Source organism: Lichenostomus cassidix, chromosome 19, assembly GCF_008360975.1.
Source record: "Lichenostomus cassidix isolate B80296 chromosome 19, HeHo_3.0, whole genome shotgun sequence".
Classification (NCBI taxonomy): Eukaryota; Metazoa; Chordata; class Aves; order Passeriformes; family Meliphagidae; genus Lichenostomus; species Lichenostomus cassidix.
In genome coordinates this window covers 8,472,539-8,484,794 of record NC_139499.1, presented here as the reverse complement: position 1 = coordinate 8,484,794, position 12,256 = coordinate 8,472,539, and the positions used below count along the sequence as shown (strand labels likewise).

Sequence of the window (12,256 nt, the reverse complement as noted above, 5' to 3'; positions counted from 1 at the left end):
CTCATTTATACAACACACATTACCTGTAAGATGGGGAAGGTAATCCCAGTTATTCCCATTTTGTGCAAAAAGTTGAGCATTTCTTTGCCACTCCACACCTTACAGGCAGTTTCATAGGCTCTCTCTACCAGCTGCCCAGAGCTGTCCTGCAGCCAGCTGAAAGAGAGAAAAATCAGAAACCATTTCAGCATTGATTTTAGAGATTTAGAGATATTTTGCATGTATAGAGCAAACCTCAAAAATTGCAGCAGACTTCTAAGATGATAAATGTTTTCCTACACATAAGTAGAGAGATTCTGCTTTTCCTTTGTGCCTGTGAACTCCTATGGAACTCCTCGGGATGCAGCTCATTGAATTGAGAACATTTCTGCCCACATGTTTATACTTTACATAATACCTTTATAATAAAGGAAATGAAAATATAATTTCCTCTTATGATATATGTCAGGGTCATTCAAGCAAGACTTCTGCTGCACATTCAATCAAAGCCCCTCATCACTACTCTAATTGATGCAGGTTGGTTTATCATCCCTGTCAACTGCTGACTTTCTGATTAAGAACAAATCCTGAGGCATGAAATGAACACTTCTAATATTTCCACATGGAAGGGAAAGCAGGGCAATAAAAAGTGCAGATTTAAACCTACCTACAGCTATTGACAACTGCAGCAACTTGAAGATGAAGAATTACAATTGTAATACAATGCAAAATGTGACAGACTTGCTAAAAACATGAGCTAAACATGGAGATCATCTCATTAGTGGCAGAGCTACAATTGTCTCTGACTGAGCATGTCCTCCTTCACCCCTGCAGTACCACAAGACCTGAAGTCTGTCTAGAAAAGCAAGCAGCTCCCTCCCTCCCTCCCTCTCTGCCAGGAAAGGCCGGAGCTGTCTGCTCCATCAAAAGTCAGGAGGCATCAAAAAGACAGCTGTCAGTGCTGCAACAGCTCAAAAGATTTACCTGCAAAATCAGTTAATCATTATCAACTCAAGAGCAAGGCTCTGTGACTGTTTCAGTTCTAGATTTCCTGCCCTGTCACCGCAAATAATCTGATCCATGGAACAATTAAAATAAAACTTCCCTTCTGCCAGGTCAAATGCAAATAAAACCCCATCAATACTACCACAACAACCACTTCTTTGGCTATAATTTGCTTTATCTCATTCAGGAGTGGTGATCACAAACACAAGCAGAATTTGGCCCCAATTGCTCAAATGTAACATCAAAAAGACCTGGAACTGAAATTAGGGCAAGGCTCCTATGACAGAAATTAAACAGATTTACAATGGATAAAACACTTCAGGAAATATAAAATGTTTCCCTGTTATGAACTTTAAACACCCTCACATACTTTTGAAATGTTCATGCAATAAATGCAAATACAAATTTAACACAATGGCCAAATATCACCAGAAAAACACCCCAAATTCTCAAATAAATTCCACCTAACATTAAAGCCTTTACTTGCAAAGCCTGTTACATTATTTTTAGAGCTAAGCAGGAAGCATAAATAAAATTAGCTCAATTCCCAGAAAGGTAGCTCTGGTTTTGAAGTGAAAATTGCTGCATGCAATATTTCCAGGAAAAGAATGAATGGATGTTACACACATGCCTTCAATTCCAGGAAGTGTATTTGCTGCTTCCCTCACTACCAGAAAATCCCAGAGTTGACACAGCATATTCCAAAGTGATTTGTCCTGGTAAATGTGCATCTCATCAGCAGAGCCTGCCAGCACACCTCCATTGGTCCATCTTCAAATTCCCCCCAAAGGTCACTGCAGCACCTCTGTGGCACTAAGCCCATCCTTAAGTGCTTTCTGGAATGAGGGCCCAGGATCTTTAGAAGTGAAATAAGGTTTTTTTTCTAGCTAGCCATGCATTTGAAAAGGCTGTGCAGGAGCATTTTACCTATTACTGGCTATTTACACCCAGTTTTCTGCTTTCCAACAACTGCTTTTCATGCTGCTGGCAGATTTGCCATGACAATCAACCTTAGTTTTGCTGATAAGGTTAAAAAGCTTGAGGCAATCAAATCTCCAGCCATGCTGCTCTTATCTTTTACTAAAATTTAACATTTGAAATATCCAAGGTAGGAGAATTGGCTTCTGCCAAGCAGAAAAAGTCACTTGTCTCTGTGTGACACAAACATTAACTCTGAGAATGGAGGATGGGAGAATGAACTACTGCTGTGCTGTGCTGCACAGTCTATTGCAGCAGCCACTAATGCAGCAAAATGAAGATATTGCACACACTGAAGCAGAACTCAGTTACCTACAGAGCCACTTGTAGCATTATTCACTTTTGCTGCTGACTTTGATACTTCCACTCCACCCAAAAGACTTTGCCCTTGACCTCTTGTTTCTTCAGTCCATTTGCTTTTCTTCCATCACTTCTCATGATTTTCAGCTTATGTCCATGTCTTCCCTTTCCAAGAAGTTGTTTCACAGGGAAAACAAAGGGCATGACTGACAAATTCACTTTCAACTATGAAGAATTCAGTACACTCCAATCTAAAGGTAATTTAAAAAACTATTAATTGATCTAAAGCAATAAAAAAGTTGCCTTACTTGATCAAGGAGCAGCAGACAGCTCGGAGCTGCTCGTGATGCTGCTGCCTGATGTGGTTATTGACCATGAAGTCGAGCTCCTCTCGGGCAGCTCTGAGCTGACTCTCGGTAACCCCAAAGCTCACAGACTCCCGAGCACAGTCCTCAATGTTGTGGGCTTCATCCAAAATGACTACTTGGTCTTTGAGTGTGATGTCCATCTGAAAAAAGAAAATTATTGGCTAGGAAAACAGTGAAAGACATGAGAAACAGCAACTAACAGGGTGCTGTTAAAATGTGTATTCTGCATCACAGTGCAAATCAAACTTTTCAGGTTTCAAGCCAATTTCCATAATCTAGAAAATATCCAAGTGTGGAAAAATCCCTAGGAGCTTTTTTGGAGAAAGTATTTTGGACATAAATGGGATCTCAGTGGACCACAGAAACATAATATTCAGTGGGCAATTTCTTTTTAACTTCAGTTCTTGCCATCTTTCTCACAAATATACTTACACTCTCCCGGATCTGTGGGTCCAGGAGGTAATTGTAAGGACAAAACACAATGTCTGCCTCCACCATGAGCTCTCTGGCTGCAAAATAGGCACAGGCACGGAGCTTCCTGCCCAGGCTCACCAGGTCTTCAATGTCCCAAGCCTGGTACACCCCAGAGGCAGACTGCAGGACATAGTGCTCACTGAGCTTATGGACACCATGGTAGAAAGAACAGGACCTGCCCTGAAAGCAAAGAGGAGCAGAGACTTAGTGGGTGCAAGAAATAATGAAAAGCAAGTAGGCTGAAATCCTCCAAATGTTCCATGCATTTGGCTATTTCTTAGAAGTATTTCTAACTGCTGCTTTTTATGCCAAACAATAACAAAAAATGTATCATGTCAGGCAAATCTATATTTCTAAAATGTACATAAGGGACACTTCTTTCTTCTTCATCTATAAACCCAAAGACATTTTTAAGTCTTACTACAATTTTAACCCAGTAGTCATAAACCTTATTCCTGTCATCACAAGTTTTTGCAATATAGCTACTGTGTATTAATATTTTCTAAGAACTAATATTAAATTTAACCACATTACCAGATGGCATTTAACCAACAGAATATAAAGAAGTAAAAAAATGTTACTCATTCCAGCTGTTAAATCTGCCTGTGTTTAACGAATGCTCATTTTTCTGGAACAAAATTACTCACATGCTTTCCTTCCAGCAACTCCACACACATTTCATTCCTGTTACTACTATTGGATACCACTGGATGAATGCAGGTGTAATCCCTGCTGGAAAGGATAGTCATGGGGACACAGGAATACGCTGTCCTCTTCATCTCCCTGGTGATCTGGGTTATTTGCTTGTGTGTTCGTGTCCCAAAAAAAATTTTGGGAACACACAATCGATCTCCCTTTTCTTTCTTCTTTGTGTGATTGGGATCTTTATCAGGTTCTTTCCCAGAGGAACAGGAACACTCAGTGCAAGGGCCAGGAGGCTGCAAACCAAGACAAAAAAATGATTAACAAAATCCCATTGAGAGATCAACGGGATAAATCTGCTCGTGGTCTGGTTGGAAAGTGCCCTCTGGGATAGCTGGTTCAGCCACCAGGTCAGCCTATCAGAGCTGCAAAAAGTTCTAAAATGTTAAAGCACCATATCCTTGTGCCTGGAAATCACTAAAAAAACCTTCTAGCAGTGATAATTTTATCATAACCCAATCAGAAAGAACTATTAATCCAATGGAATATTTACACATGTGAACAATGCAAATAAAGCTTCAGCTCAAGACACCCCTGCTACAGAGCAAGAGTCCAACACCTTCAATGAAGAAAACTTGGAACAAGACACCCAAGTTGAAATAAAATTTTCCTTAAAGCAAGCAGAAGAAATCTAGACAATTGAGGAAATCTGTTTGCAGATAAAACACCATACACCACATACTCTCCATTAGAAACATGTTTGCTGCGCCATTCTGCCAAAGGCCATCGAGCAACATGGAGAATCAAAGAAACACAGGGAATAATTCTAAACAGAACATAATCCTGTAAAATATTTGTTAAAAGCCTTTTTTTTCTTCCTGAGAAGCACCATCTTTCATTACTTTAAATACTGGAACAACTGACATGAAATTGTCCTAATGAATTTGAAAAGACGCATAGGAAACAAGGAACTCATCCATAACCATGTCCAAACACACCTCCCATGAAAAATAAAGAGTTCCTCCAGTGTAAAAGAGTTTGTATTTGGGCTCCAGGTGGTAGTGCAGGTAACAACATGTAGCTGCCCACTGCAGTACTCCTCCCTCCCTTTTAATTGTCTCAGTAAGATTATCCATTACAAACAAATGCTAAGTCATGCTGTGTGTTACACCACAATTCTGGGGATCAAGCTGTCTTTAGCTTCCACTCCAAGGCAAAGCAAGTTCGTGTTACCCTCAGCCCCACTCAGCCTTGTCTGCCATTAAATATTACAATACATGATAGAAAGCATGTAAATGTAACCCTCTGGAGCTGCCACTCACTGGGATAAAAGGTTCACTGATGTGCCAAATAAACAGGCCTCAAAGTAGATAAAGTTACACCCATGCTGGAATTGTTACATTCCCCTCTCAGGTTGCCAGTAACAGCAGATTTCATTACCCTGTGCTGCCACATTAAATAGCCAGTTCCAAATATCCTGCCTTCTATATTGAATAATTACTTATTCACTGAAAGGATAAAAAGAAGAGTTATGAATGGGGCTCTTGTCAACAGGCAAGCAGGAAACAGCTGACATATGGTATATGTTACATATGTGCAATGCCCAGCTCTGTGCTCACACAGAAAGCTCCAATGCAAATGGTGCCTTGATATTTCTATCTGTTATATTCTGCTTTGCTCCTGGAAATAATGAAAACCACATTACCAAGCTAAAAATTAATATAACTGAAGCAGTGAGTGGGTAGGGCTTTTAAGAATATGTTGATCTTTTAATTTTAATCCAAGTCAGGTTGTGCTTTCAGAGGGAAAAACAATACATAAGACACCAAGATGATCCTTTACCACTAATATTTCACTGCCACCCTAAGCCAAATAAAAATAATAGAAAAATATTAGGACCTATCAGGCAGCTGTTTTGCAAGAGTTCTTAGAACAACAGCAAAATGCAGCTCAAATTAATATATATTAACATGAACAGAAGGTTCTTCTATCATGGGCTTAAAACACCAGATATTATTCTTTGCATAAAAAAAGAAATAAAATGTTCTTATGTGTAAGGCTTATAAATTACAGTATTTTACAGGTGGGCTTAAAAGTTTGGTTTAAGAGGTTTGGAATTGGTATAATACTGGCATTAAGAAGCACTTTAGCCATTATTCCCATACTAAAATGTTACCTTTAACTTTGAAAAAAGTTTTATGTTCCAAAAACACTCAATCCCACAATACTGGGAAAGTTGTAAACTCAGGCTGATTTTATAGTAATGACTTAAGAGTATAAAACTGCCTGCAGAACTCACAGCATTTCTGAAAGCCACAGACACCATTAGCCCCAAATACATTAATAAATAAAACCTTTTTAGAAGATCCTTCATAATGAAGAAAAACTTAAGAAAATTGGTTAAAACATAGTCTCAAAGTTGAGTTCTTCATGTTCTTTGCACATTACTCAGGTGTGTCAATTTGCACTTGAATTCTTAAAATCCATCTTTAAACTTTAATAAAGGCAAACTATTAAATTCTGTATTTCTCTAAGAATTGACTGTGGATATCATATAGCAACACTTAATGCAGTGTTCCTCTCCCACTACTACAGGAGAAGGAAAGAAAACTCTCCACTGAACAAGGGGTTTCCTTGGCACTGTTGCCTCAAAGTACAAATTTTTACACTCATACCACAGAGATAATCGTTAATAAAATTAGAAAATGTTTTGATTTATCTATGAAGGAATTATGGTGGAGGCTGATTGGAAATAATTCATATTAAGACAACAGAACTGCATTTCATAATACCCTCTGGCTTCAGAACTAAACCCATTTTCAGCTGCAGGAATCTGAAAGAGGGATTTTCATTTGGAAGAGGGCAAAAAAAAAGATACTGCTGTACTTTCTGCAGTATTTAATCAGAAACACCCAGTAACAGATGCCATTAGAGATCAGATATCAGCCTATATGGACCTTAGGCTAATGCAGCTTGTTTTTACTTCTGTCAGGGGTAGATAAAACAGCCTATCACATCAATATTTATATGGCAAAAACGTGGAAGTCCGATTAAAAAAGGAATAATCAACTCCACCACCCTGTCCTGTGTGTAAAATAGAGCTAAACAAACACTGAGGCTGTGATCTTTGAAACACAAAGAGGTAAGAGGAGTTCTTCATATCTCCATCTACATTTCCCCGTTACAAAGCCACTTGAATGCTGCAGCAGTGAATGCCTCTTGTGTGAAATATCACACAAGCACAATCTAGGGAGATATCAGCAGTGACATTACCAGAGCTTTTCAACTGCTCCTTTGGAAGCTCTCAGAAAGCCCAGTATTCTGCTGCTGCTGCAGCCTCTTGATTAAAGCACACAAAGCAGCTGTTTATCCTCCCCCAGTCACCAGCAGGTGAACCCAGTTCAATATTTATCACAGGCTTTCACAGATCACTGCTAACCAAGCAAACGTTTTAATTAAGCTGGAACTTGCTTCAAAGAGCTCATTCAAAATGTCAATCAGCAGGAAAAGGATCAGATACGGTGTCAGGTGAGAGCATGTAATACAAATCCACAACTTTCTTCATCCCATCGTGGTAAATTAGCCCATTCTGGAGTCCAGACCCTGATTGTAACAGGCTGCCAGTCCCCTGGAATGTGTAACAGAAGTCACTCAAACCCCTTTGTGCAGGTTGTAAGCAATATGTTAAACTGCAATGGGCTAGCACATTAAGACAGATTCTTTTCACAGTTGTTTTTTGATACCCCAAGTGTTTGTTACACTACTCTCCATTTACTGTTTACTTTCTTTTCCTGGTAGAAATGGGGATTCCTTAACCCAGCTGCCCCAGTTTCTCAGGCCATATGCTTTGACAGAAGTAATCACAAGAGTACCCTGAGGGTATAATTTCCCACTTAAACTCACACTGGAACTGCCCTCCCTTGCAGGAGTTAATAGCAGAGGGCCAGAGATGGATTCCCAGGCTCTGGACTGGAAGCAGCTGAGAACAGTTTGGATTCTCACCCAAACACCTGCAGTGCTGTGATGCTGCAGTGCTGGGTGCACCTCTCATGCTCTTACAACCACCCCAATTCTCCTGCTTGGAGTACAACCAGGACTTGACAAAAAACTGAATTTGCTTTAAGCAGAGGATTGACCACTGTAAAACACTGTTATACAAAGGCAGGGTTACCTCAGTGATCAGGACAATACTGTTATCACATTATTGTACCATCCTAAATACATTATGGTAAGTGTTGAACAAAACCTCTGTTGAATTATTTCCTAAGCTACACTAGAAAAGCATTTTTACACCTAACAGCTGATGCTGTTCCTTGTAAACTTAAGGCAGTTAAGACTCAGAACTACTAATGAGAAATAAGGCCCTTTCTTCCTTCTTAGGTTAGTTTTTTCTAAAGATGTAGCAAACAGTATACTGTTTAGTTTTCAATTTTCTTCTACACAAGAAATTTGTAGAAATTTTAAAACAAATTTTTCATGTTCCCAAACCAAAGTACCAAAGGAAATTTTACAACTAGGAAGGAAGGAAGGTCTTTCTATTTGAAAATCAACAGCACACTCTGGTGGCGTCTGGATTTCAAACTACCAATTGAAGCTCAGTGGCAAAAAGCATTTCATGTCTTACCCAAAAAATCTTCAGAGCTTTCCAAAATTAATAAAAACTACCTCCCATCAAATGACCTACAACAACAATTGATTTTTTTTTAAGAAAATATTTAGCTCCTAGCATCTTACAGTAATCCTGATGTGAAAGTATTACCGTATTACTCACTGTTTGGGGAGACAAAATAGTGGTTTTCACACTTTTTTCAGAGTGAACAGTCAGTTCTCCATTTTTTCTCTGGTTATAAACTTCTAAAGCATCAACAAACTGCACTCCTTTTGCAAAGCAGTGACGTTTTCTGACCTGCTGGGGAAAGAAACAATGTAAAAATGCACTGGGCAGAGGGATGTGCTCACAATGGCAGTGAGGGCTTTGTTTCAGCTGAGTCTGTTTTAGTAACACTGAGCAGCACTGTTTGTTAAGAGTTTAACCAAATCTAAGCCATACAAAAGTCATTAGGGAAAGCTATAAAGTTTTAATTATAAAAAAATCTGTAGTTATTGCTGAGGTTTTCTGCTTTGCTTTCCCACTGTTACAAAACTTACAGAAATTATAATACTAAAAGCTGAACACTTCCATAACAAAAACAAGAAATAAATTCAAGTCACATTGATGTAAAAACTAATACCTATATCTATAAACTATAATAATCCTTAATTGGGAATTGACAGTTTGGTTGAGCTACACCTGGATTATTTCACTGCCAACAAACTCTGCTCACCTGCTGCTCTGTTTCTAAAGGACGAATCCTTTTTCTGTCTACTTGGAAGTCATCATTCTCACTGTCACGAAGAGATAACTTTTTTTTGGCAGACAGCTTTGAAGCTAGTGTTTCATTTTCCTTACATTCTGTAATGCATAAAATAAAATGGATTTCCATTACTATGGTTGCAGTAAATAAGGGCAACACTTTAAAATATAATTACTACAGAATAGTAACTGATAGAATTACTATAAATATATATGATGTAGGGAACAGTGTTAGACATTTCTAGACACATTAGCCACCATACAGATTTCATGCAGAGCAGAACCTGCAGTAACTCTGTTGTTATGATGGTTAAAAAAACCTCCTTGGCTTGGAAGTTACTTCCAGAAGAGAATTTTAGCTGCCTGTGTATGAAGTTACCTGTGTTTGGCAGTGGGCTGCCAGGGTTCCTGGAAGTTCCTGTTTCAGGATTATCAGCAGAACAAGGAGCACTGTGAGTCCTACTCGCGGCAGCCTCGTTGCCCCTAGACTGGGAGTGGCACTTGCAGCAGCAAGGTGGGGACACCTCTGCCTTCCTGTCCTCCTTGTCACACGATGAGCTTGGCACTGATTTCTCTGAGGGACAAAGGCATTTGTCTGGCATTAAAAACCACTCCAGACTCTGCAGAGGTGCAGAACAGTGGAGATGCAAGCTCAGGTAGCAGTTATAAGCCTGGTGTCTCCACAAAGCTGAATGAGCTCTGGTCACCCTCTAAAGAGCTGCAGAAGCACCTGGAGAATGGAAAACACCTCCCTCTTTCCATTCCATCCACACTACAGCCCACAAGGGCTTTCTCCCAAAGTTCCAACACCCACATTCCCTTCTGGTGTCCAAATCCAGCTGAGCATTACTGCTTTATGCTGCCATTAAGGCAAGGTGTCCAATGGTAGACAAAGACCCGAAACCAAATGTTTAAAGGCTAATGAACAACAACTAATTATTTTATATTTTGTAATAAGAATGGTGCAGACACTAAGACACTCACCATACAGTGACTGCTGCCATGATAATGCAGAACAAAGCAATGCCAAGCTTTTGCCACTTCCTGTAGGGCTCTCCAGCAAACAGTGCTGCCTGTTATTCAAGCCTTTAACAATCTTTGAGGGGAATAAAAGAAATGGAATTAACAGAAAACAAAGTAGATGTCTTTAGCTAATCTTAGAAACAAGTTCCTAATGTCCAGCCTAAACTTACCCTGGCACAGCTTAAAGCTGTGCCCTTTTGTGCTGTCACTGCTTAAAATTCCTTAAAAATATTTACAAATGCAACAATTCATTTTAAAAAGCTCTCAGAAAAGCGAAAACTTATTGAAATATTGCTATATTCAAATATAGTCCAGTATAAATTCTACTCACAGCATTCATCATAGCCAGCTGGGAGGGGTAAGCCTTGCAGGGGAAGAGGATCTTCACCCCTCCAATTGTATATTCTGCTCCATCAGAAGACATTGCCAGCTTTTCCTCCCCTTTACTTCAGGTTTAAAACTGCAATTAAAATCCAGAATTAGTAACTCAAAGCTAACAAACAGGCAAAGCCTGAAACAACACACAGCATCAAATAAAAACAAGAAGCTGTTAGGATCAGGATATTAAAAAGGTCAGGATATTAAAAAACCTGGAATATAGGAATTTATACCACACGTTATCATTTCAGACTTGGTCCTCATTACATACAAGAGCAAGTTGCCACCAGCTAAGGAGTAATATCAGCAATTAAAACAAAAACGTGATGAACTTCACACACACCAGTTCAGATTCCATTAGTCAGACTGGAGATAGAACTCAAAACCACGGGGGGAAAGTATTTTAGGATATTTAGTAAAAAAACAGCTATTTTTTTTTAACTCTGAAGGTCCATCAGCTTGAACTCCAATACATCCTGAACTACAAATATACAGCTGTCAACAGTAGCTTGTACATTTTATAACAACAAAAAATAAAACTGGACACTGACTTTAAAACAAGATGCTTAAAAACAAACACTTTTCCTCCACAAATAATACAGTAATTAGTCAGGGGAAATGTGGTATCATCCACTTTACTATTCTGTGATTATTACCTTTAATCACTCTCACAGGATATTAAAAGATAATTTCCCTATGTGAAAAAGGTGGAATTACTGGATTTCTGAATTTACTGAATTACTGAAAAAATACTCAAGAGGCATATATGTCTTTAAGAGACCTTTTTAAACAACACAGGGGTTTTTTCCTCATAGTTTTTCAGCACTGACAAAGTAAGAGAGCAACTTTAAACTGGCAGATTCCCTGCGATAAATGAACTCACTGGCAAGTGTCCTCATCTGACTTTTAACAATTAAACACACACACATCAAAAAACCACCAACGTTTAGCACGATTCAGCCTCATCATCGAGTTTCCCAATAGGAAAACGCAATTCTAGCAAAAGCAGCTCGCTGACATGCGTTTCCATCCAACCCCTCCTTCCTAAAGGGAAGGCCACCGCACTGAAAGGCTTTTCCCCAGCTTATTCTGGGAGAGGGGCCGGGAAAGTTTAAAGGGGCACTGCTCCGAATGCAGTTTGCCCCTGAGGAGAAGGGAGGGCCCTTCACGGTGTGACAGACACACCACAAGCGCGCCGGGCGCTCTCAACCCAAGCAGAGCCGCTCTGCCTCTCGGCGGGCAGGCAGCGCTCAGGAAGCACTGGGGCCACCCCAGCCCAGCCCACAGAGCTGCACCTGGGCGTTCGTTTCCTCTCTGCGCTCGGCGAGGCGGCGGCGCCGGCAGCTGCTTCCCCCGCTGCCCTCAGAGCCCCTCACGGCTCCGCACCGCTGCCCTCAGCGCCTCCGCGCTTCCCGCCTCCGCCCCAGCCAATCAGCTGACAGGAAAGGCGCGCGCGCAGCCAATCAGCAAAGCGCGCGCTGGGAAACTCCCGCCTTCACGTCTGAGAGGCGAGAGCCAATCACGGAGCGCCTTGTTGGCTTCCGGGTGTGGGCGTTGCTAGGCGACCGCGCTGTGGGGAATGCTCAAATCCTTGTTGTTGGCCTTTAGCATTATTATGGATAATGCTGTATTTATTGTTATATTAGTTTGGTTTTATGTCTATTACGTTCTATAACGTTTTGTAAGGATTGTGTATTATTGGGTGTCATTGCCATTATTGTTGTAATTATCATTAGCATCTTTGTTTTAAGCACAA

The 12,256-nt window shown here is 40.2% G+C and overlaps 1 protein-coding gene across 7 annotated transcripts in view; it reads right to left on the bottom strand.

Annotated features, from left to right (window-relative positions):
• The window catches only part of BRIP1 (BRCA1 interacting DNA helicase 1), a 95,083-nt gene extending 83,162 nt beyond the window's left edge, over positions 1-11,921 (bottom strand). For 5 of the 7 annotated variants that reach the window (XR_014855754.1, XR_014855755.1, XR_014855756.1 and 2 more), the window contains exons 1-10: positions 11,796-11,921; positions 10,454-10,582; positions 10,084-10,195; positions 9,479-9,673; positions 9,071-9,198; positions 8,518-8,655; positions 3,752-4,042; positions 3,063-3,284; positions 2,571-2,770; positions 24-156 (exon numbers count right to left, since the gene is read on the bottom strand). Coding sequence is in view for 3 of the 7 variants with exons in the window: in XM_085078483.1 (XP_084934609.1) it covers positions 24-156; positions 2,571-2,770; positions 3,063-3,284; positions 3,752-4,042; positions 8,518-8,655; positions 9,071-9,198; positions 9,479-9,673; positions 10,084-10,195; positions 10,454-10,546 (1,512 nt within the window). In the remaining 4 variants the exon portion in view is untranslated. The remainder of the gene's footprint in view (positions 1-23; positions 157-2,570; positions 2,771-3,062; positions 3,285-3,751; positions 4,043-8,517; positions 8,656-9,070; positions 9,199-9,478; positions 9,674-10,083; positions 10,196-10,453; positions 10,583-11,795) is intronic. The other 2 variants (XR_014855757.1, XM_085078486.1) reach the window with 1 other exon arrangement.
• Between the last annotated feature and the right edge of the window lie 335 nt (positions 11,922-12,256).